At 42.8% G+C, this 24,126-nt stretch overlaps 2 protein-coding genes and 1 long non-coding RNA gene across 6 annotated transcripts in view; all 3 read left to right on the top strand.

Annotated features, from left to right (window-relative positions):
* Positions 1 to 1,651, top strand: part of DAGLA (diacylglycerol lipase alpha) — an 87,544-nt gene extending 85,893 nt beyond the window's left edge. The window contains exon 24 of the transcript XR_014172955.1: positions 1,304 to 1,651. The gene's annotated coding sequence lies outside the window, so the exon portion shown is untranslated. The remainder of the gene's footprint in view (positions 1 to 1,303) is intronic.
* Positions 1,652 to 11,025: 9,374 nt separating this feature from the next.
* On the top strand, positions 11,026 to 12,637 carry LOC309367155. Its single transcript, XR_014166942.1, has 2 exons — positions 11,026 to 11,092; positions 12,431 to 12,637. It is a non-coding gene; the product is annotated as an uncharacterized lncRNA (long non-coding RNA).
* A 6,543-nt stretch (positions 12,638 to 19,180) lies between these two features.
* The window catches only part of MYRF (myelin regulatory factor), a 95,837-nt gene continuing 90,891 nt past the window's right edge, over positions 19,181 to 24,126 (top strand). For all 4 annotated transcript variants that reach the window (XM_081930400.1, XM_081930398.1, XM_081930399.1 and 1 more), the window contains exon 1: positions 19,181 to 19,584. In XM_081930400.1, the coding sequence (XP_081786526.1) occupies positions 19,539 to 19,584 (46 nt within the window). In that variant the 5' untranslated portion in view covers positions 19,181 to 19,538. The remainder of the gene's footprint in view (positions 19,585 to 24,126) is intronic.

The raw sequence follows: 24,126 nt of genomic DNA, 5'->3' as shown, positions 1-24,126 counted from the left end.
AAGTCTGCCTGCCCCACAGATGAAACACCACCACAAAACTAACAGGCACACATACAACTGACAATACCCGAGAAGAGGGCAAAGAATGTGTAAATAAGAAACAGTATTAAATTGCCTTCGGAGACTTCATTAAGTAAAATAAACTCAAAGCACATGGACCAGCCATTAATGGATAAAATGCCTAAAGCTATTTTAATGAGGAATAATGATGAGCCTAACCTGGAAATGGTAAAGTAAATGGACTACAATACAGAAATGAAGAGAGGCTGATGTGGAAAAACATGAAAACAAATTAATTTACATGCTGTAAGAAATTATTATTTTAAAAAGAATCGTGTTCTGAAAGGTAGTCAACAACCCCCTGGTGCAGTAGGCCAGTGACTATCACAATTAAAATGGCAGCACAATTTATTACAAATGTAATCTCTCATGATTAAAATAATAAACATGGGCATAGCTTAAAACTGTCAGACATCCAGGGCTGCAACTAGGTACTGAGAACAGGTATGTGTCTGGTAGTATATAAAAATGCCTTTTGTGAGCCAGGAAAATGTTAGGGTAAGTGTGTGCATATATTGTCCAATTTGAAGAAACATACTGAGTGAGTTGCTATAGTATAGCTTGACAGGAGCACGCAAGTTGCTTCTTGCATCATGTTGCTGGGCATGCATACATGCCAGGGATTTGGAACAGGAGCCCAACACATAACAGACCCAAATGTAAAGTGAACTAAGGAAAACATACTTTGTAACCACTATTTTTATTTTATTCATTTCCTAAAATTTATGCACCACTTGATTGTTAAAAAACACACCCTCAAATCAGTTCACAAAAAGAAAACAAGAAAATCAAGAAAAATTCACAACCATACTTTGAAATATACAAAGTTAAAAATACTAAAATATATTAAAGTTACCTCAACTTTCTAAACATCTGGGCATACTTGTCTAAACAATAATTTCTTCAGCAGGCAGTGGAAAAAGTTCAGTGAAGGGCGCCTGCTTGATCTCAATAGGCAGGGAGTTCCAAAGTGCAAGAAAGTGAAAATGGCTTTGTAAAATTAGCCAGTGTAGCTGCCTTAACATCCCGTCAGGTTAAACCATTAGCAATACTAGCTACTCACAATTTTGAGTAGTAGAATAGAAGCATATGTGGTTACTGATGTAGACAGGGAGTGATCATGGCGCTTAACCCTCTGGTAAGTAATTTCTGCATCTGCACAAGTACGAAGAAGGTATCTATATAGAATACTATTAATTTTTAAAGTATATTTCTAATATTTAGAATCTGCCTTTCTCCCAAGGGTACCTTGGATAATCCACAAAACCAAAAGCACACTAAAGATAACAGGCACAAGTTTAATAAATACAATGCGCCTATTAACAGATCAGCAGCAAAGGAAAGAAGCACTCAGACTAAGTACCAACATTCCACGATATGCAAATGGATTTTGCACAAGGTCTGTTATGGAGCGATTGATGCAAAATGCTGAGAGGGATGGATCCATGGAACCATAAGTAAATTAGGTTTTTCTGTTTTAGGAACTCATTCCAGCAAGAGGGGATTAGCATGTTTTGATAAGTCAATGGATGATGCTAACTTGGCAAGTTGTCATTCTAGCTTTGCACATTAAAACTGCACTTTACACCAATTCTGATTTATTATGGTTCCCATTTTACATACTTGAATTGAGACTGGGATATATTGAGAATGGATTCCAGTGAGTCTGTGGCTAAGCAGAATTTGAACAGTGTCTAAATCACACACACTGGCCAATGGATTTACCTGGAAATCAAGCCCAGACAGAATATCCTGTAAAAATGATATCATTAAAATATGGCTGTCATCATTGGACGTATTCTAATTTTCACAAGGCTACTGGATTTTCCAGGGTTCTCCTTTGGCTGCTGTAGTCCTGTGATTCATCAAGCCATGAGATGAGAGCTATCTTGGTATCTTCTATCTTAAATGCCTTCACACAGTGCATTGCTCATGGACAATACACTTCCGTATCCACACACAGAGCACATACCTGTTGTACCCTGATTCTTTGCCACCTTCAAAATTAGCTCTTACAAAATTAACCAGGACATGCAGCACTCCATTTTAAATGCACATAAATCTTGTGTGGCTTCTACTGCTTAGAATCCTAGAATTGTAGAGTGGGAAGGGACCCTGGCGGTCATCTAGTCCAACTCCCTGCAATGCAGGAATCTCAACTAAAGCATCCATGACAGATAGCTTCACATCCCTCGCTGCACTATAGCACACAGGCATGGCATACAGTGAAAGAGAAATCTTGATCCACTGTAGTAATATTGAAGATCAACTGTGGACATCAATACTGCCAAAAGAATTTGCCAGTAAGGTAAGGGAGACTTCTCAACGACAGGACGTGTCCAACAATACAATTTTGTATGAGTCTGCTCAAAGTAAGTCTTACTGAATTCCATAGAGCTTACAACTGTGTGCACAGGATTGCGCCATCAAATTCTCTTGACTAGTGTTTCTCGAACTGGGCTAAGACCCATTAGTGGGTCTCAGTGCCACAATCTGTCCAGTGCTTCCTCACTTATCTGCCCTGCCCCCTAGCCATACCACAGCCTTTTGTCTGGATCAATCCTATCGCCAGCAGTTTCTTGTAAAGATGCCGAGGAGATGGTGAAGGAGGGTCTCCCTTCCCTGAGATGAAAGGGCCAGGGAAGATGGTGAAGGAAATTAGAAACGGAGAAGAAAGTGGTTGCTGTTATCATCAAATAAGCAACCGAGGAATAGAAAGGGATTGGATAAGAGGGGGAAACTTCTAGGAGGAAGAAATGTGAAAGGACCAGGGAGAAAAGATGAAAGAAACTGGAAGTTGTGGGGGGTGAGGATATGGTACTAACTGAGTGTGAAAGAAGAATGGGAGAATAAATCACAGGAGATGGGTAAAAATATGTTGAGAGGCACGTGGAGGTAGGAAGAGAAAAATATAGAAGAAAAAGCTTTCTCTACATACAGCCTGTGAATTGGGAAGGCTGTCACAATGCCTCTGGAGCAAATGTCTGAATATAGTTGAGCTACAGAATGTTGCCACAAGAAAAGCATTTTGGTGTTTTAGAAAAGCAATTCCCAAACATTGATTAGATATCAATAGAAAGTGACATTAGTAATTGCCAGAGGCTGCCTTGTTGGTCTGACATCCATTTTTATACTCACACACTCTTATATAATCTTGGTAAGACACTGTCTATCTGCTACAAGGATCTTGATGCAGTTCAGTTTGCCTTTTGATATCTCAAATTGTTCCTATACTGCTCCTTGCAAAGTTATAGCACTAATACAAACCACAGCACAATATTCTGGTGTTCTAGCCTGCCATGTCCAAATGGGAAATTGTGTGGCTCCTCAGTAGGAGATCTGTTCACAATTGTCGGTTGACACAAGAGACTGGCACTTTCTTGTGGGTAACCTCTCCAGTCTACCATTTGAAACTGTAAGCTTAAGGAGACAATGTTTCTCATGGCAAACATAAGGAGAAAAGTTCTTTAATAAGCTACTGACTCTCCTGTAATAAAACATCTATAAAAAATACACCACGTAAGTTCATAAACATCTCTTGAGTGGTTTACATGAAAGCAATAGAACAAAGTTCAATATTCAAATAAATTTTCTTCAAAATAAATATAAGCAAAACACAACTATATCTTATAAATAAAAATGAGTGGTGTACAAAACAAACACTTAAAAAGTAAGAGGTGGTCCACTAAGGATTGTAGACCCAGGTTGTTTAGGACTTTAAATGTCACTGAAACCTTGAACTTGGCTTGCTAACTAATAAGCAACCAGTGCAGATTTTGGGACACTTGTGTAAAATGATGTCGTTGTTAAAATTTGTATACCGCTCTGGGCTCAAATATCCCATGGTGGTTCGCCACAGAAAAATACAAAATGAGAATACAAAATACATCAAAAACGAAAACCATGTAGTCTTAACTCTGTGGATCACTGAATTTGGGAATAGCTGATCCAAGCCACAGGTCACCTGGATCTCTAGTCATAAAATTGTAGAGCAAACTACCCCAGCAGATTCATATTAAGTAGCACTTAAGACAAAAGCATGCCCTGTGGCACCTGAGATCAACCACAACTCCCAATCCATAGACGACTATCATGGTTAATGCTAACAAAAGTCAAGGAGAGATCCAGGAGAATCAACACTTGCACTCTTCCAGTCCTTCAAAAACGCCATCAGTCAGAGTGAGCAAGGTTGAGGCTGTCCCCAAACAGGGCCTGAATAAAGTCTGAAGTGGCTTGAGATAATCATTTCCATCCAGTAGCATCTGCAACTGAAGCACCACAGCCACCAACTCATCACACAACAAAGCATTCATCACACCCTGAATTCACCCAGTCAACCTTTAATACCTAGCATGGACCAGCCAAGATGGGCATGGGTCAAGAGAGCATGTGCTAGGCAGGCATCAAAAACAAATGGATCACAAAAATCGGACAGGATAGCAGTGCATTGCACAACAGACATGGTATCAGTGATGGAACTCCAGTCCACACAGCAATGGACTATCTTGTCTTCAAAATGCCTTGCAAAATCACCAGAGGGCTCTAAGGGTGGCCTATGAAAAGCTCACTGAACCACTATGGAAGGCACGATTATGTGCTTGGTCACCTTCACAAGACTTGTACCAGTTGTCTCTGGGCCTGTTTCCTTGCCTGGAGCTCCCCAATGAGCCAGGGGCTTGACAGAGCCCCACAGTACCAGCATGGGAGTTGCATAGACTTGGGCACTTGGGAGGCTGCTGAAACTTGGTGTGTTTCCAGGAGGACTTTGAACATCCTTTTTAACTGCAGTTCCTCTGATGCTGCTTAGGAAGGTGTCAAAAGCAGATAGGAAGTCAAGAGCTCTCTCCCCCCCCCCCCCCGCCACAGCAACTTCTAAACATATTGATCAACATCAAAGTGGAAAGGGAGACCATTCTCATTTGATTTTCCAAGCCACTCAGTCCTTCTCCATCAGAATACCAATAATGATAATAATACCCCACCCATCTGGCCAGGCCTCCCCAGCCACCCTGGGTGGCTCCCAATATTAAAATCACGATAAATCCCTTCCAAGTCCTGGAGCAGTGGAGGGAAACCTCTGAGGAGGAATTAAGGAGGCTCTCGGCTTCAACAGTGGTCCATTTTGATCAGGATTTCCCTCCCACTAAGCTGCACAATCTACTGTCTGCTCTTTAAGACAAGGGAGGAAAGCATTGGAGCAGCTATGCATTTGAGCCACTCCAAACCACTCTGGCTCAGCAAGCAAATGAATGAGGGCAAGCAGGAATCCTTCAGGGCCCAGGATTTCTCCAAAGGCTCCAAAAGATATACTTCCTCAAAATTCTTGCTTGACTTGATTTAAAAAAATGGTATCCCACTACTCTGGCCAATACTAAGACTTTCACAGTGGCTAAAAAAGCCACCATGTATCAAAAACACAAAATATAACAAATATCTTAAGAATGATACAAAAACAGCAAAACAAAAAATAACTGGAATTGTGTAAGGTAATATTACATTTTACATACTCCCCTAGTTTGGAGCAGGGGGTCAGTTTATAGCCCTCTTCACATGCTTCATACTACTCTTGCAAAAAGGTGACATGGATGCAAAGGGGCTCACCATTTAGCTTTTATCTCACAGTTGCACAACCCGTCCTGGACTGTCACTTGTTGCCAGAAAACCTCTGAAGTGGGGAACCTTCACTTACAGATGGTACCTAACACCACAGAAACTAGCATTGATTTGCCCAGGAGCCTCACCAAATTCTGGAGAGGCTGCACCTCCACAGGCACATACCTCCACATGTGGTATGTGGTGTTAGAAATCACCCTACTGAATATCTTCCAAGATAACAATGCGCACTTACATTATAAGGAGCTCATAACCCACTTACTCTCAGCAGTCAGAAGCATCATAGTCAGACACTGGAGAGAACTGTCAGGAGTAAACATGGACCAATGGTATCAAATACTATGAAAAACAGCCTTGCTAGAAAACCTAACCAATAAACTGAAACTGACACGGGGACAAATAGAAGATGCCTTCACTCTGGTATGGCTCCCCTTAATAATAGTAATAGTAATAATAATTATGATGATAATTTATTACTTATACCCTGCCCATCTGGCTGGGTCTTCCCAGCCACACTGGGTGGCTTCCAACAGGAGATTAAAAATACATTAAAACATTAAAAAACTTCCCTAAACAGGGCTGCCTTTATCACAATACACAGCCCAAAAGACAATGACAAGAATCTGCTGACAGCATACGAATCAATCTGGCTAACCTGATCCAAAAATCCACCCCCTCACACACATAAACAAATCTCACTACTGCCAATCAAAGACAACCAACCACACCCTAAGCCAACCCCAACCTCTCTCACCGCCAAGGAAATATAACAAGCGAATAGTAAGAGAACCCAGACAAGTGACGCTGACACAAAACCCCACACGTGCACTTAAGTAGAAGAAGCAGTATCACCCCACCCACCGCCCCTCCACCTCTTTTCTTCTAAACCTAATACTGCATGCAACACTAATGTCTTACAGCACATGAAACTGAACTGTAGAAAACACAACTTGAAAAAGAGACAATGCACGTATTTTTTTAAACTAAGAAATCTTTTATAAAAATTAAATAAAATAAAAAGTGGGGAGCCTTTTCTACCTGTGCAGGTTCCCTGTGCCATTTATAACTCTGCAGGCCTTTGCAGCCACACACTCTCTGCACAAGCAATATTTATTTACTGGTTGGATTTATAAGCCCAACCTTCACTGAATGATCCTAAGCTGGAACGCGATAGCAACACAGCAAATGCTGTGGCCGGGTGTAAAAAACAACCAACTACAGTAATAGTAATAGTAATAATTCCCCATTGAAATCTAAATATTAAAACCAGTAGGAAAACAGTGCTCAAGTGGCAGGGCAGAAGGCTTGCAAAGAACAGAAAAACCCTAACAAAATATCTCAAATGTTTAGCAAGAATTCAAAGCAACCCCGTGCTGTGTCTGATATCTGAATATAATGAGTAGAATGATAGAAAAGAATGACAAAACTCTCAGTGGCATATGCCATACTCGCATTCTATAGATTCATTTGCACATTGCTGTTTTATTATATGGGAAGCATATAAAGAACACTAGAAGAGAACTGCTGGACAGATGCTAAGGGTTTCTCTGGTCCAGCATCCTGTCTCCAATTGTGGGCAGCTAGATGCCTCTGAAAAGCCTGGAACAAGGCATTTAAAAAGCAGTTTCCCCTGGTTACTTGCTAGCAACCACTAGTAATCAGAGGCGTACCACCTCTGAACATGGGGAGCGGCACTATGACTGGAAATGAGGCTAAGTGCTGCAACCCTCAGGGTTACTTTGCTCATGGCAGTTTCACTATTTGGAGATAAATAATGCAGATGTTCAAAAACTTTAGTATGTGATACAGCCCTCTCCATGCCACGGACTGCAAATGTGACAAGTATTGATCATATTTCTTCTTGCAAGCAGGTGGCGCTCTTTCCTTCTTCTGCTGCGGCTGTTCTCTGCATGATCACATCGCATTGTGCTTCTGCCCATGCGATTTCCAAGAGCTCAGAGGCTAGGTATATTAATGGTACCATTAATAGTATGATCCTTCAGTTTGTCACTTCTGGATGTTGTCAGTGCAGCACTGAGAACCAAAGCAAGCAGTTTTTAAAATGTATTTCACTTCTGACGAATGAGGTGCTGGTGATTAGCTAAGGAACAGTAGGCATTCAAATATTGGCCTTGGTGCCATTTGCAAAAGCAACATTCAGTTGCAATGAACCAGATGCATGAACATTGTTTACTGAAAGCTTTCTCTTGCCTTAGCTATTCTCTGGCCGAATTCCTGTACATCGCCATGGTGGTTTTTTCTTAGCAATACACAGAACTAAATAGGCATACGTAGTGAATCTCAAGTAGAAACTGGACTTTTCAGCTGTGAAGCTAACTTTTCTTAAATGCCCAAGAGCTCTTCTTCCAAGCATGTCTGTATGAGAGGCTGGGCCAACTGTGAGAGAGACCAAAATATAAGACCGAGGGGCGGGGGGGGGGGCGACTTGCAGTTATCCGGTTTCCTGGCTACAAACTACTTGCAAGTGTTCAGCTGCTGAACACCAGCTTGTGAAATGATGCAAAAACACTTGTCATAAACAAAATACACCTAATTCTGAAAACTGCACCCTTTCACATGTGTTAGGCAGCTTTGCTGGTACAAAGAATAATAAATTCATGGAATTATAGAGCTGGAATCACATTGGTCAAATTTGCATTTGATGTATGTAATGTCCAGTGACTCACAATTATAGGAGCAGCTTTTTGCAGTTAACTGAAGAGTCAGTGGGAGATTTATCATGTAAAAACCACAGGATGTTCCCAGAATCTTGCAGTGACAATGCAGATGCTGATATCAGGTTGAGTTACAGAAAATAGGTGTTAAAATGGACATAGTGACAAGAGATCTATAGAGATGACACCCTGTCCTTTCTGAAGGATATGTGGGATAAAATTTAGGTAGATAATTAGTATAAAGTTGCCTGTTACTGTGGAAAGCAGACAAAAAATATAGGTAGCCACAATGATCCATTAGGGAAAAATCCCACAAACATCAATATGGTAATATCTTTTTCAAAAGCCAATCAAAATGTCCCCAATTTTGTGAGTTGTGAGCCAGCTCCTGAGCTCCTGGGACTCTTCCTTAGGCTTGATATTAAAACAAAACAGGGGCAGCAACAAAGGGGTGGGGAATGTGGGAATTATGGTATTACCTAAAGCCTGGAGTGTTCAACTGTATTTAAGATAGGCTGAGGGAGAAGTGACACAGCTATAACTGGAGGACCCTCACCACATGCAAGGCAGGTTGCAGAATGCAGGACTGGGACCAAGCAGCAACAAGAGCTGCTCCTTTATTTCTTAAAATATAAAATCTAGTTGTTCCTCAGTCCCTCATGCTAACACATAATTTCAAAGACATAGTGGGCACCAAGGTGTGTGACGACGTGGGCCCAAGTGATGCCTGTTAGCCAGCTGGGCCCGCCCTCTGGGGAATTGCTGCCTATGCTTGCCTGCAATTGGCCGATCTGCAGGCAGGCTGCAATCCTCCTTAGTTTGGTGTCCCCAGGCTGCAATGCTGCCTGACCGTTAAAGGTAAGCCAACTTCCCACTGACTTTAATTAAGATCCTCAAATGATCACTCCTTCTTTTTTTGGGGGGGGGGAGGAAAGACTCCCAAAGAATGGAAATAATTGGATGTGCTAGACCATTGTAGCTAATTTCATATCACTGAAGTTCGGAGAAGAATAGTTGAACTTTAAATATGCATATTTAGGAGCCCTACTGTTAGAAAGGCATATTGTTGCATTTCTCTGTAAAGCTTGGCACCAGTTCTATAAACAGAAGTGTTGCCTTTGGCACAAGGCAGATTTCACCAGCTACTCAGTAGTTACTACCGGGGCTCGTATGATGCGGGTGGGTCAATCAGCCTCAGGAGAATAGCAGGTGGTTCTCTCTCACCCACACATCCATAAATGTTGGCATCATTCATCAGGAAGAGAGCAATCTTGGCTGCAAATTACATAAATGTTGTTGCAACGACAGCCAATAAACCCAATAAAATGTCAATGACCTAGGAGTGAACAACTTAGTGGTTTTAGGGTATTAAGGCTACCGGCTGCATCAAATGATGACAAAATGCATCTTCCCTCATACATATTATCTGATAATAAGGAGAATGCTGCATTAACATTGCTTCATACAAAGAAGCCCCGAAGCAGCTTATTGTGGCAAACATATCTGGCATCTCAAGACTCAGTAAAGGACCGGGGTGGGGGTGGGAGAGAGGCTCTGCTGTGTCCCAAACGCCCACACTCCTCCTGCATCTGCTATGTGGTTCTATGACTGTCACACATCAGACAAAACTGAAATTGGTGGAGCATAAGGGCGCCTGTCTCTACTGGATTATGGCCAGTGTCTCTTTCGCAGCCAAAATGTTGTTATCATTGACCGTTTCTAATCAGAGCCATAACTCACGCTTTATAATGAGAGACTTATTCTTTACATCTGTTTACTGCTTTATTGTCCAAGCAGAGGAAAGCCCTGTATAAAACTTCAAGGAACTCCTCTGTCTTGAGATGCAAGATCCAGATAACTGCAAAATATGTGTCACGTGGATACCCCTGGTGTGCAGGATTTTTCTTTTACAAGCTGCTGCCACGGGGAGCCCTGAGCAGAATCGAGATCATGGCACTGGGGCGGAGGGAGCTTTTCCCTTGGTTCCCCATGCTATTCTAATCCTGGTCAGAGTTGGTCTCTACAGCTGCTGTTCTCCATCGGAGCACAGCAGCTCTGGGAGCTTTGGCTGAAGACTAATGTTGCACTCCAGGGTCAACCACATTGAAAATGTCACATGTTATTTGGCCCTTAATGTTTTGTGGGGAGGGGCCACCACTCCACCTTGCATGTAGAAGGTCCCAAGCTCACTCTCTGCCATGTAACAGAGAAACAAAAAAAGCATCTCAGGTAGCAAGGCTGGGGGAGACCATCACCTAACATCCTGCAAAACCGGAGCAGTCAAAAGAACAGACAATTCTGGGTTACCAGGCAAATAGTCTGATTTAGATTCAAATAAACACAAAAGAGTTCCATGATTTCCCCCTCTGTAGTTTGTTTTCGTTTTGGCTATTATTTCAGAAGCCAATAAAAGACATGGAGCCAGATTCAACTACAGTGGTACCTCAGGTTACATACGCTTCAGGTTACATACACTTCAGGTTACACACTCCGCTAACCCAGAAATAGTGCTTCAGGTTAAGAACTTTGCTTCAGGATGAGAACAGAAATCGTGCTCTGGCGGTGCGGCAGCTGGAGGCCCCATTAGCTAAAGTGGTGCTTCAGGTTAAGAACAGTTTCAGGTTAAGTACAGACTTCCGGAACGAATTAAGTACTTAACCCGAGGTACCATTATACAGTGGTACCTTGGTTCTCAAATGCCTTGGTACTCAAACAACTTGGAACCAAACCCTGCAAACCCAAAAGTGTTCTGGTTTGTGAACTTTTTTCGAAAGCTGAACATGCTCCGTTTTGAGTGCCGTACTTCTGTTTTGAGTGTTACACTGAGGTCTGTCAGTTTTTGCTATTTATTTTGCATTTTTGCTCTCTCTTTTTTTGTTACTGTGTGGAAAACAGCTCATCTACTGATTGATTGATTGATTGATTGATTGTGTGACTGTAGTACATTGTTTAATGCTTTCATTTTATGGATCAATGGTCTTATTAGATAGTAAAATTCATGTTAAATTGCTGCTTTAGGGGTTGTTTTTAAAAGTCTGGAATGGATTAATCCATTTTGCATTATTTTCTATGGGAAAGCGTGCCTTGGTTTTGGAACTGACTTCCGGAACTGATTAAGTTTGAGAACCAAGGTACCACTGTACCTGGTTCTGTTAGCAGAAGCCAGCACAACATAGTTTTCCACCCCTCTGCCCATGCCTCTCCCCAATCCACTCTGGAAGGTTGGGAGAGTGAAGGGTCATTCCTTAGCACTATGTTGAATCTTCAGGAGGAGCGAGGAGGAAGTCCCAGTGCGCTGGTGGGAGTCCTTGTGCTGGCTTCCCTTTTCTTTTTGAGGGTGTTGGGGAAGAGGAAAGTTATTTTGCGCCAGCGGAAGATGGTTGCATGAGTGGAACAGCACTGCTGGATACAACCCTGTGACTCCACTTATCACATTATACAGCTTTGTACAATAAATATGCGTAATAAAGCTTCCTTTCTTATGAATGTATCTGAAGAACTATATCAGAGGTGACACAAAAAGAAGTTTCAGAACTAAAGGAAGACTTAAGAAGTCATGGGGCAGGATGCAGTACAATCCTAAGACTAACATCCCATTAAGTTCAATGGGGCTTATGCACATATAAATGTACTTTGGACTTAACAGTGCATGCTTTAAAAATAATAATAAGAGGGGATTATTCATAAATAACTATTCATAGCACTGCAGCCAAAAAACTTGCAACTTGTAAACTGAGCCCCCTTATGAAACATGATTCGTGAAAGGAGGAAAAAATATCTGGGGTCGCTGAAAAACTTCTAGCTCTGTCAGTGTGCCAGTAGAAATAATTAAAGCTAGAATGCTAAATATAGAGAAGAACAAGGCTTGCTGATCAGAGATGAGCATGGTTTCTGCAAAAGGAAGCCCTGCTCCAAGAATCTTTAGAATACTTAAAAAATATCAATAAACATGTGTACAGCCATGATGTTTGGGTGCAAAGACTCAATTTTGGGGGGGGCAAAGTTCCTTACTTAAATATTCCTTGGGAAACCACAGCCATAGGATGCAGATAGGCTTCTTTTTTCTTTTCTCCTTATGACAGTCTCACATTTTTATGCCCCTGGGTTGCAGTGCGAGTGTCGTTTCCCCTACATTCAAGGGAATTAAAGACTTCGTTTCACGGATTCATAAAGAGAACAGAAACCAGCTGTTACATCCCCCCATTTCTTGATTTGGGGAAACATTTGGATATGGTAGTACTGAATTCAGTTTTGTAAATGGAATAAACCAACAAAAATGTTTTGATTCCTCCCCGGCTGCCTGAAATGTGTCTCTATGAAGGGCATGGGGAGGGAAGAGGAAGGGAAAGGGTAAAGGATAACAATTGTCTTAACAGAAAGAGTTGGGGTGGTGGGGCAGGGGGGGGGGGTTAGAAAAGGCTGCTGAGATTTTGCTTTCCAATCCTGAAAGAATAGTCCTATTACTCTCCCCAAACCTCAGCCCCCTCCCATTCTCTCACCCCCTCCCTGGAGAAGAATTGGTCACTGCACAGCTGTGCAAGAGAGAAAAATATATTTATATATATAAGAGAATCTGCCATTCTGAATTGGTTTGTGGGGCTGGACAAAACCTCATTGTGTGCTTTATCTGCCCAGAAGAGAATGGGCCCACAGTCTTTGCCTGGCAGGGCCTCTGCCTTTGGTTAACTGTGGTCAGATAACTGTAACTTCATTTAGATACTGTAATGTGTGTGTGTGTGTTTGAGGCATTATATTATTGATTGTGAGCACATCTGGAGAAAAACAGAAATATTAATCCTCTCCCTGCCTGTTCAGAAGAAAAAAGGGAGAAAGTTTAGAGGTTTTGCAAACCCAAGTTAAAAATTAAAGTCTGTAGCAATTTCCCCCCTCTTCCTTCCTTTCTTTTTTTTGGAAATATATATCTGAATAGATTTGACTGACAAAGATGCACCGTTAGGGAGATGTCTCTGAAAAAAAACTTGGACCCAATGCTAATTGCATTGATTCTAAACCTATTTACTCGGAAGTTACTTGCAGGGAGTTTACTTGGACTTACTTGCTACCATAGCAAGCACGCTTGCATAACATCTATGCAGAAGTGAGTCACCAGATTCAGCAAGGCTTATCTGAAACAGAAGGTAGAACATTCAGCAATGAACACAATAAGACATTTTGAAATCATTTTTGTTTTCATTGTTTTGTCTTTTACCTGTATTTCCACACATGCTATTTGCATTTAGTAAATTAGAATTAGAATTTCCTCTATGGCAGTTGCATGATACACACGGTAATGTCCTTTCTTTGAGTCATTTCTCCCAACAATGTGAACTTGATTTCAGGTTAGACTTGTGATATAAAAGTTTGGGTGCCCTATTGGCTAAGTAAACCCTTTGCCACCATTGAACTGAGTACAGTATGGACTTTTACAGTATTACTCTGCGTTCAATGCATGTCAGTGTAAGGTTGTTTTGCTTCCTATCTCAATATTTGTATTTGTAAAATAAAATTACTTCAGCAAGGCCCTTATACCATATTTTGGCTTGGATTCGAAACCACCTTACCCTTGGAACACCCTCCTTTCAGATGTCAAAAAGATAAGGAACTACATAACTTTTAGAAGACGTCTGAAGACAGCCCTGTATTGGGAAGTTTATAACGTTTGATGTTTTGTTATGTTTAGATATATTCTGTAAGCAATACAGAGTGGCTGTGGAAACCCAGTCAGATAGGTGGTGTATAAATAATAAAATTACTTATATTACAGTATTATTATTATCATCTCATCAACACAGCACCATAGAAGGTGATAATCCCATTCTCCATGTTGAGTTTTGTGGTGTGCACATGCATTTCATGAGTATTTCTTTCCTGCCTACTTGAAGTGGCTTACAATATACGGAAAATATAATAAAACAGACAAGAGCTACAAAGAATGGTTGGAAGTATTTACAAGTTTCTCCCCAGGCCTTAGTTATTTTCATTGCTACTCTGCTTCTGAATCTCTGAGTCACAACAGATCTCAGAGGAAACAACTGTGGTTCATAAATGGATGTCAGAGCAGCCAGTTCTTTGCCTCTCACAGGCCAGGGCTTCTTCATGCAGGCTGTGGCTGCTTCTGTGTCTCTTTGCAGCTTCTGGCTCTGGGAGCAGATTCAAGAAGCACTGGAAGAGCAAAGATATGTTTCAAAGGCATGTGTGCATATGACATGCACATCTACATAGTAGAGTGTCGGTGTTCAGCCCTGGCCAGACCTTAAATGTCACAGAAGTGGAGCAGGACCCTCCAGTAGATCACCATGCTGCCAATGACCACGAAGAATCAATGTTTCCAAATATCCCTGCTTGAGAGCTAGAGGTCCCTACAGCAGTTGCCTGGGTTACTGGTCAGCACTGTCTCTCTTTGTCTCTGCTTCTCCCTATCTCCAATTTCTCCAAGAGCAGAGGAGTCAGAAAGTCAGGCAGAAGCTTCAGAGCTGTCTCCAAAGTTCCTAGTTAGTAGCACATAATACTACTTAGATGTCAGGGGTAGAACCCATAGAAGCACCTGCCCAGATGACGGTCTGGCTGTTAGTCAAGACAGAGTGAAGACTCCTACATAAATTCCTATTCTGAGCTGCTTTGTTGCTGAAGCAACAGCTCCTCCCAAAGCTGCAGCTTTATTGAACTGAAGAAACAGACATGGAAGCTCTTAGCTTCAGCAGAATTTGTAGAGTATTTTTGTCTCCATTTTGCTTGTTTGTTAAGTCACTGGTTTATGTCATTAACTTACAACAACTTGAAAAAACCAAGAAATAGGGAAGAAAAAGAAGTCAGATCTGAAAGAGAGGAAATGTAAACTTTTACAAACTTTTAAAACCTCTATAGATTCATATAGTCATCGAGTTCTGACTTGAAATTGTCCAACAATGGCAACAACAAAAAGGCTGCCTCATTCAAAATTAGTTTGTAGTTGTATCTGCAGGTCATTCCAAAGTATGGCTCATGGGCTGCAATAGTTGGCTCCACACCCTGAAAAACTATTTTGCATCTGGCTGTGGTTGATGGACCTCGGGGTTTTGATGTCTGCCTATATACACCTTCTTGTGGCTTAGATGCCATGGCTGGTTCAGTAACAGACAGAAGTGAAGAGCGCCTGTCAGTCTTCTCTTCTCCAACCTAAACATACCCAACTCCTTCAACCATTCCTCATAAGGCTTGATTTCCAGATCTTCTTGGTCACCCTCCTCTGCACATGTTCCAGCCTGTAAATATGCTTCTTAAATTGTGGTGCCCAGAACTGGAGATACAATAGCCATCTTCACATATCTAAAGGGCTGTCACACGGGAAATGGAGCAAGCTCTGGAGGGTCGGACCGGAACCAATGGATTCAAGTTACAAGAACAGAGATTCCTACTAAACATCAGGAAGAGCTTTCTGACAGTAAGAACTATTTAACAGTGCAACAAACTCTCTTGCAAGGTGGTGGACTCTCATTCACTGGAGATTTTTAAGCAAAGGTTGGATAGCCATCTGTCAGGGATGATTTAGTCTCTTCCAGGGTCTCTGTGATTCTATGTGAAGGTGAGTCAAAACAAGAATCCTGTAAGGTGACCCCCTTGTCCTGAAAAAGAGCTCTCCATTCCGCCTCCCTCCCCCCCAAAAAAAATTCTGGTGGTGAGATGATCACATGAACAAGGGTGAAAATGTTCCCTCCCTTTAAAGTGACAACTATCAGTGTAAAAGATAGTTTATTGCCATAAGGGGACGGATTATACTGTTGTGCTGATGTGGAAGAAATCCCTTTCACCTTCAGTGGGCAATGAATCAGAGGGGTGGGGAAAGAGGAATGTGGTGTGGGTTTTCTGGAGATACAAACTGTCCTTAAAATTCTGAAGGTCATCAGCCTTCAGACACTAGCCATATATTAAGATTTGAAGGAGGAACTGAAGGGGGTTGTGGGAGGCAGATCTTGACTTGCATCTATGTAACAGAAAGTGCTCTGAGCTATTATTAGGTACCGCAATCGCTGTACCAAACTGACATCTCATGCTAGTGCAGCAATTCATAGCCAGGCTGGACATTGGTTGAGTAACATGCCATTGTTTCTACTTATCAGAGCTGGAGGAAAGTAAAATATGCACGGGTACCTGCCTAAAATGTTGCTCAAATTCATTTTAATCTTTAGCTAATTTTTTATTAGCACAAGATGTCACTGATTAGAACCTCTAAAATGTAACTTCTGAAGAAATAATTGGCTGTAACCTGTGGAAGTGAATACAGCCACATGTATGTTTACTTAGAGAAAATCTCACTTCGTTGCATGTAAGAGGGCACAGAAATGCACAACGAGACTTAAAAGGCTGCAATCCTAAACTCACTTAGTGGTGCTCTCTGGATGTTGGGAGAGTGCCTCCCTCCAAAGTTCAGGGGTGATGGGAACTGTAGTCCAGGAACATCTGGAGAACATCAATTTGGCTCCCTCTGTACCAGGAAATCAGTCCCATTGCCCTTCATAGGTCTTACTCTCAGGTAAATATAATGTGTACATTTACCTGAGAGTAAATGTGCACTGCCTGCAAGACAACTACTCCAATATAATTCATTAAATTCCTAAAATAATACATGAAATTTATCGAGTTCTAAGGAAGCTTTTATTTGAAATCCTGTGCCTGGAGGGTAAATTCTTTCTAGTATTTGGCAGTCACTTCCAAGTACAGTGGTACCTCGGTTACATACGCTTCAGGTTACAGACTCCGCTAACCCAGAAATAGTGCTTCAGGTTAAGAACTTTGCTTCAGGATGAGAACAGAAATTGTGTTCTGGAGGCGCGGCAGCAGCAGGAGACCCCATTAGCTAAAGTGGTGCTTCAGGTTAAGAACAGTTTCAGGTTAAGAACGGACCTCCGGAATGAATTAAGTACTTAAGCCGAGGTACCACTGTACTGTATTACCTTTCTAAGGACCCCACAAACTATTTTACAAGTGTGTGTGAAAACTAAAGGTAATTTATGAATGCTCCAAACCCAGGTTTGCTAAATCATACCCTCTGGGAGGCTGGGTTTCGTGGTGGCTCTCTTTACCAGCTGAGTAGCAAATACAGATATGCCAGTGTGAGTGACCCTAAACTCTTCTTTATTGTCTGCCTTCTGCTCACACTGTTTGACTGGGCCGGTTGCTTGTTTGCTCTCTGTGTGTATGTTGTGGCCATGTCAATTCTCCAAGGCAGCTTTCAATACCATCAACCATAAGGGTACGAATGCTGGATGTGTGAATGTGGGCAGGATGCCCCATAAGACCCTCCTCCCCCCATGCTGTTCATGGACAAAGGTCTCCCTCACTATGACAGCTGTGCAAGGTTCAATTTATATCCTGCCTCTCTCCCAAGGTGGCTTACAACATTTTAAAAACATCATTACAAAATATAAAGTAATAAAAACAAACTAGCTTCCTGAAGTAGAAAGATAGTACAAAAAAAGAGTGGCAGATAAAATTGATGAACTATGCTGAGATGGCAAAACTGACAGGAAGAATCAGAAACCAGGAAGGTCTTTAATAAAGAAGAACGAAAGTTTATAATTTATTTGAAAAACTACTGCAAACAATTACATACATTGGTAGGATTGACAGAAAACTTGTAGCAAAAATTTCAACTATGGAATGACAAAGGATTTATAAGAATAGTTATGAAAGAGATGCCGAGGGGAAAATCATTATATTAAGATCCACAATGGAGGGGGGGGGAGTCAAAGGGGATTATATGTTTTTTATGTGAAATAAAAAATGCAAAAAAAAAAACCTAGCTAAAAACAGTAGTTAGAATACAATAAAACACATTTAGAAAGAGCATTATGATACCCATCGGAGAGAGGAACCGCGAGTGCAGGGTGGCTAAATGTGGCCCTTGGGTCCTATCTGGCCCTTGGAATGCTCTCCAGGCCACAGCCTGCCCTGGCCCTACTTCACACCCTCTTTGAATGTTTTTGCCTGGATGGAATGTGTCCTTCAATGATGTCTCTTGTTTGAATGGAGGATAGAAAAGGATGTGCAAGATTGTGTGGGAACTAACGCTTACTGTACAAAGTTAAAATTTACATTAGTTGCTCTATGCACTCTTGCTTCTAGCCCTCCCTGCCCACCACTGACATACATATGCCCCCCAAAATGAATACGGTCCTTGAACGGGCAAAGGTTTCCCTCCCCAGGATTAAATGATAGGGTAGTTACATGCATACATTTTTGACTCAGAGCTACACCATACAGTATATTCAAAGCACATCCTGACACACATTAAGAGCATAAGACTCCCCCCCCCCAAAAAAATTGGGACCTGTAGTTTGTTAAGGGTACTGGGTGCGAAGAGTTCCCAGCACTCTTTGGGGGAAGTCATGTGCATTAAATACACTTTAAATGTCCGAACTGAATGATCCCTCTCTCAGATATCCACGTGTGTTCCTTACACAAAAATGTGGCAATCTAGACCTGCTGCTTTCCGGGCCCCTCTTGCCTATTCCTCTGAGCGGCGCCCCGGACCTAATCGTACCCTTGGCGGGGGTTGGCGCCGCGGGGCAAGGCTTTAAGGCGCTCCCATTTTGGAACTGGAAAGGCGTAGTATAAATCCTTCGAGGAATAAAGAAGCCAATAAACAAACCTTCGGCGGGGGGGGGGGGGAGGAAACCCCAGGCCCGCCGTAACCCTGCGGAGGCCCTGGCTGCTCGGCGCGCCCTCTAGCTTGGCCCCAGGCAACGCCAGCTCCGGCCGGCGGAGTTGCAGGAGCCCTGGAGGCGGCCGCGAGAGGAGCGGGAGGCGGAGGCGGCGGCGGCGGGGAGAAGGGGCGGAGGGCGTGAGGGGAGAGGCCGGGGCGTCCGCACAGAGCCAGAGCGCAGCAGCGGCGGCGGCAGCAGCAGCAGCAGCCCGCCGAAGTTGAGTGCCAAGCGGCGTGGCAGAGGCCGGTGCGCGGCGGCCGCCGGGGAAGGCTGCTGGGGGCGCGTCTCCCCGGGGGAAGCGCGCCGGCTCCTGAGCAGGAGGAAAGGGAACGAGAGAGGGGGGCAGACTCACCTCAGCGCAAGCGGGTCAAGCGGGGCCACAGCCCGGCCGACAGCAGGGTCACTTGCGGGGCGCGCGCTCCGTTCCGCTGCTCGGGGCGCCCTGGCCGGGGGGATGCCCCCCTGCGGGCTCGGAGACTAGCCCGGCCGCTTGGTGCATGGCACAGCTATGGAGGTGGTGGACGAGAAGGAGGCTCTGCGGCGCTTCTTCGAAGGTAGGTGAGCGCCAAGACGGCGCACGCGGCGCGACGGGACGCCGAGCTCGACGCCCGCGCCGTTTCTCGTTCCCCCTTGAGCGGCGTTGTTTATTCGGAGGTCCGCCACGAGAGCTGCCCCGACGGCGCCGCGTGCCCGACGGCGGCCCCCCTCAGCGCGACGCGCGGCAAAGTTTTGTGAGCGAAAGGGTGCGGGGACTTCTCTGAACTGCAGGAAGTTTTGACGAAGGGGCTGTTGTTTTTAAAAGGGTTTCAAAAGTTGCGACGCCGCAAACTTCCCTCCAAAGACCGAGGGCTTCCCGTCGTGGCTCTCCGAATGAGGGATCCGGGTACCGATTCTGCCCCCAGGCCAATGAGTCGTTGCCCTAAAGTTATTTTCTCTTTCTCAAAACACACGTATAAAGTTCACTTTTCTCTCTCACTCAGAAAGGTACTTTCCAGACTTAATCAAAACTGAGAGTAAGAATCCCGTGGTGGTAATTGACAGTAATTAAGAGATAGATGGATGGAGTAATAAGAATCCATGAGGGAAACTATATCACACGTTGCAAGTACCTTTTGTAAATGCTCCTGTTTGCAGGTGTGTAGATGACCTGGGAGCCTTACAACAATGGGTTGAGGAAGATGTGAATTGGACACATATTGAAGCTTTCAGAAAAGCAGTTCACAACAAAAGGGGGGGAGATCGTTGCCAAATTGTGTGATAAATTCCAGAGAGGCACATGTGTCATAAGTACTTGTGTGAATTGTCCTCAGTCTCTGCCTCTCGGACAAAGAAGTCTTCCAGACCTAAGCCAATGAGATGCCCAACTTCTTCTAGTTCAAGGCCTTGTTCATTGCTTTGCCTTCATTACCTTTCCCCAAGGGCGTAGCCATGTTAGTTTCTTGTAGCAAAAGCAATCCCAGAGTCATACTGTACCTTATTATTCACCGTCCCAGCATGTATTCGTAACATCCGGTATTGTGTCTTTGTCATGAATTTTTATTCTTAGCAGCTGTTTGGAGTACCAGTCTTAGCAGAAGAGCAGTTTATAAAAATAAATGTCAGCCACCAGTACAAAGCAGGGTACTGGTGCCTTTTCCTGTAGCACACTGCCAACTGCCACAGGTGGAATATCAGCATGAACCTATTCTCCATTGTGTACATGGGAGTACATGTATCAGACATATTTGTCTCCACTTTTTATTTGTCTTCCCTTGAAAGGTGTATTCCTAATATATATATTTAAGATATGTGAGGGCCAAACTGCATGTTACATGAGAGGGGGGTCATGTGTTTAGATTGTCTGGGTTTCCCCCCATTTTTATAATGCACCTGGGAATTTCTAAATTGATTGGATTTGTGATCTCTGATTAGAAAATGGGATGTTTGACCCTTTCCCTGTTATGGTTTCCCAAAATAAGTCCCACCCAACCCCCCTCCCTCCCTGAAGCTGCTATTAGTCCTCACAGGAGAAAAGTGTGTTATCGTTGTTGCTGCTCTGAAAAGCTAACAGCAGCCTGGAGAGTGGTGGCTTTCATTAACCATTTAGTAAAATGTTAAAGTCTTGAACTTGAGCATTGGTTTTTTAGAAGGGAGCACAATGCCTTTTGCCTTTGGGAATCCTTTCCCAGTTTTTCTCTCTCCTTTTTGTGTATCCCCAACATCACTTCCCTTATTTCTACATTTGTGTTCTGTGTTTCCTATTTTCAGTCCTGTATCCTTTTCTTTTCTATGGTTTCCCCAATCCTATGATTTTTCTTGCTTTTCTTCCTCTATAACCTTTCCATACATCTTTTTATTTGTGGTTCCAGAGTAACTGGCGAAACTGCCTTATTTTTTTACTAATGATGTACCCTTTGCACATCCCCAGATGTGCTGAAATTCTGCACTTCAGATCTAACCACCTTTACCTATTGCACATAGGGATACTATCCTACACAATTAATTATTAAGACATGCCCAGTACACTTCTGTTGTTGACAGGCTGAATATAATCTTCCATGGACTTAAGGGCCAGTTTAATACATTGATCAAGCCTGGGATTTGACATCGCTTTGCACTCTTCCTTGCTTCCGAGAGTTAAGCACACTAATGATGTTGTCAACATCCTCACATGCTGTGATGTGGCAGATTAACCTGAATGCAGGTTTATGTAGAAGTGGTAGAGTACAGTAACAAAGCTGTCTGTGGAAGCATGTAGAGCAGACCTTACGGGTTCACAAACCAAACCCAAAAAATGTGCTTAAGTCATAGCTGCCCTTCATCAGATGACCTGTGTGTAATTGTGAACTGACGTAGCCTAGTGGCTAAGAGTGCAATCTAATAAAGCCCCTAGTTCACTGGGTGGCCTTAGCCATGCCTTATTATTCTCTCATCCACAGCCTCCCGTCTTCACATAGGGATGATAATACTGGCTTGCTGTACAGGTCTCTTGTAAACATTGCTTAAGATAAAGTGTTGTGTGACTTTCTCTCGACCCTTGCAGTTTGGTGCAGTATTTAAATACAATTATATAACGAAGATTCAGCCTCAAATGAAAAAGAAATTTCACGTTTATGAACAATTCTTGCAGCAATTCTTATTTTGAGTCCCCACCTTAAGCGTGTGTGGTTTGGAAGGACTCGAGGTCGAATTGATCTTTATTAAATGACAGACTGACATGCAACAGACTAACAAGGCTAACCCTCTGGAATTTATTAAAAGGGACTGTTTTTATGTCCACTTAGCTAGATCGGCAGTATGTAGCTGTGTTTTTAGTTTGTCTAATGCTTAGGCACACTTCATAGTATTGGCTTTTCCTGACTCTTGTTTTTGTGCCTATTCAGCCTAGCAGTAATAGTGCCTAATTTTGAAAGGGGCTACAACAAGGGGTCAGCAACTTTTTTCAGCTGTGGGCCCGTCCACCATCCCTCAGACCATGTGGTGGGCTGGACTATATATATATTTTTGGGGGGGGGTGGAATGAATGAATTCCTATGCACCACAAATAACCCAGAGACGCATTTTAAATAAAAGAACACATTCTACTCATGTAAAAACACGCTGATTCCCGGACTGTCCACGGGCCGGATTGAGAAAGCGATTGGGCCGCATCCGGCCCACAAGCCTTAGGTTGCCTACCCCTGGGCTACAACTTTGTGCCAGGGAGACATTTGGCAGATATTGCTTGCCCAACAAATAAAACGGGGGTGGGTTGTGTGGAAATCCTTAAAGTAGTATTTGATGGAGAACTTTATCAGGTGAAGCTTTTTGCCTGAAATGCAAATGTTTCTAAACATTCAGACTCAAATTTTGGCAGCCTTGCCTCAGCCGAACTGTCTTACAGTGCAATCCTCTACCTGCCTACTCTGAAGTCAGTCTCATTGAGTTCTATAGGACTTCCTCCCAGGTCACTGGGTATAGGATTGGAGACTTCATGTTTTGATTAGTTCCTTTTATCCACTTGCTTTCAGAGACTGTGACTGTCAATTACATCTTCCTGATTCTACTTTCTAGGGAAATGAAATTTGACAAAAGCTACTCTACTATATTTCTCCTCCAGTCTTGCTGATGATTGAGCTTTTGACAAGTAGGACACTTTTTAGTCCCTGCAAGTTGTGTAATTTCCCTTTTGAGTGTGTAAATTTCATAAAGGTTTGGAGGATGGTTTCTTTATTTCCTATGCATTGTATTTACATTTGATTTGAACAGAGTCTGTAGCTATACGATAGGTGAAGATGTGAAGGAAATGCGTACCAAAAAAGGAACATTATGTAGTCTAGGTAGGGAGCTCCTGAAATGGATTGTTTGCCTTCTATGCCTGCCTGTCTTTCTCTAATCTTCTCAGGTGGTTGATTTTCCAAAATCTTGATATCTTGAGTTAGTTCAGAATCCCTGAGAGATGGTATTGGGAGTTCTATAACATGCATTCAGACAAATGTATACTCCTTCTGGCTTGCGAGTTTGCTCACAAATGATGTTTGAACTGGGTTTTGCTTTTCCCTTATCTGTATTGCGACTATAAAGATTACTTTGGCTAGAATGTACACTTGATTTAAAAATGGCTTCTCTTGCGTTTGACCACACAAGAACAACATCCACAAAAAGCTTTTTTGGTATGATTTCTGAATCCATTTTGAGTTTATCTGCAAGATAAAGTGACGTTAATGATATATATTTGATGCCTAAAATGCAACTTTAAAATATCTCTAAAAGATGGGGAGCTTATATTGATTTGATTTAAGAATAGCCACACAAGGTCAGACAAAGAAATGGTCAGTCTATGTCAGCTCAGCAGTTAATTCCCCGCCTCTCCTACTAATGTTAGCCAAGTTGAGATAGTTAAGATAGTTAAGAAAGATTTAACAGGTCTCATGCTCATTATCAGCTCTTTGGGCTTACATCTTCCCCTTGCCCATCACAGAAAGATTGTAAGCAGCCTTGGGGGTTTCACACACTCACTTTCACTCTCTCATGCACTTCCTCAATGTGGGTAGAGGTAAACACTCAAGCTGGAAGATTTTATGGCAGAGGAAGCTAATATGGTGTCCTTCAGATGTTGACAAATGCCGGGTCCCTTG

This window comes from Podarcis melisellensis, assembly GCF_964234715.1.
Source record: "Podarcis melisellensis genome assembly, chromosome: 1".
Taxonomy (NCBI): domain Eukaryota; kingdom Metazoa; phylum Chordata; class Lepidosauria; order Squamata; family Lacertidae; genus Podarcis; species Podarcis melisellensis.
This window is presented reverse-complemented; position numbering and strand designations above follow the sequence as displayed.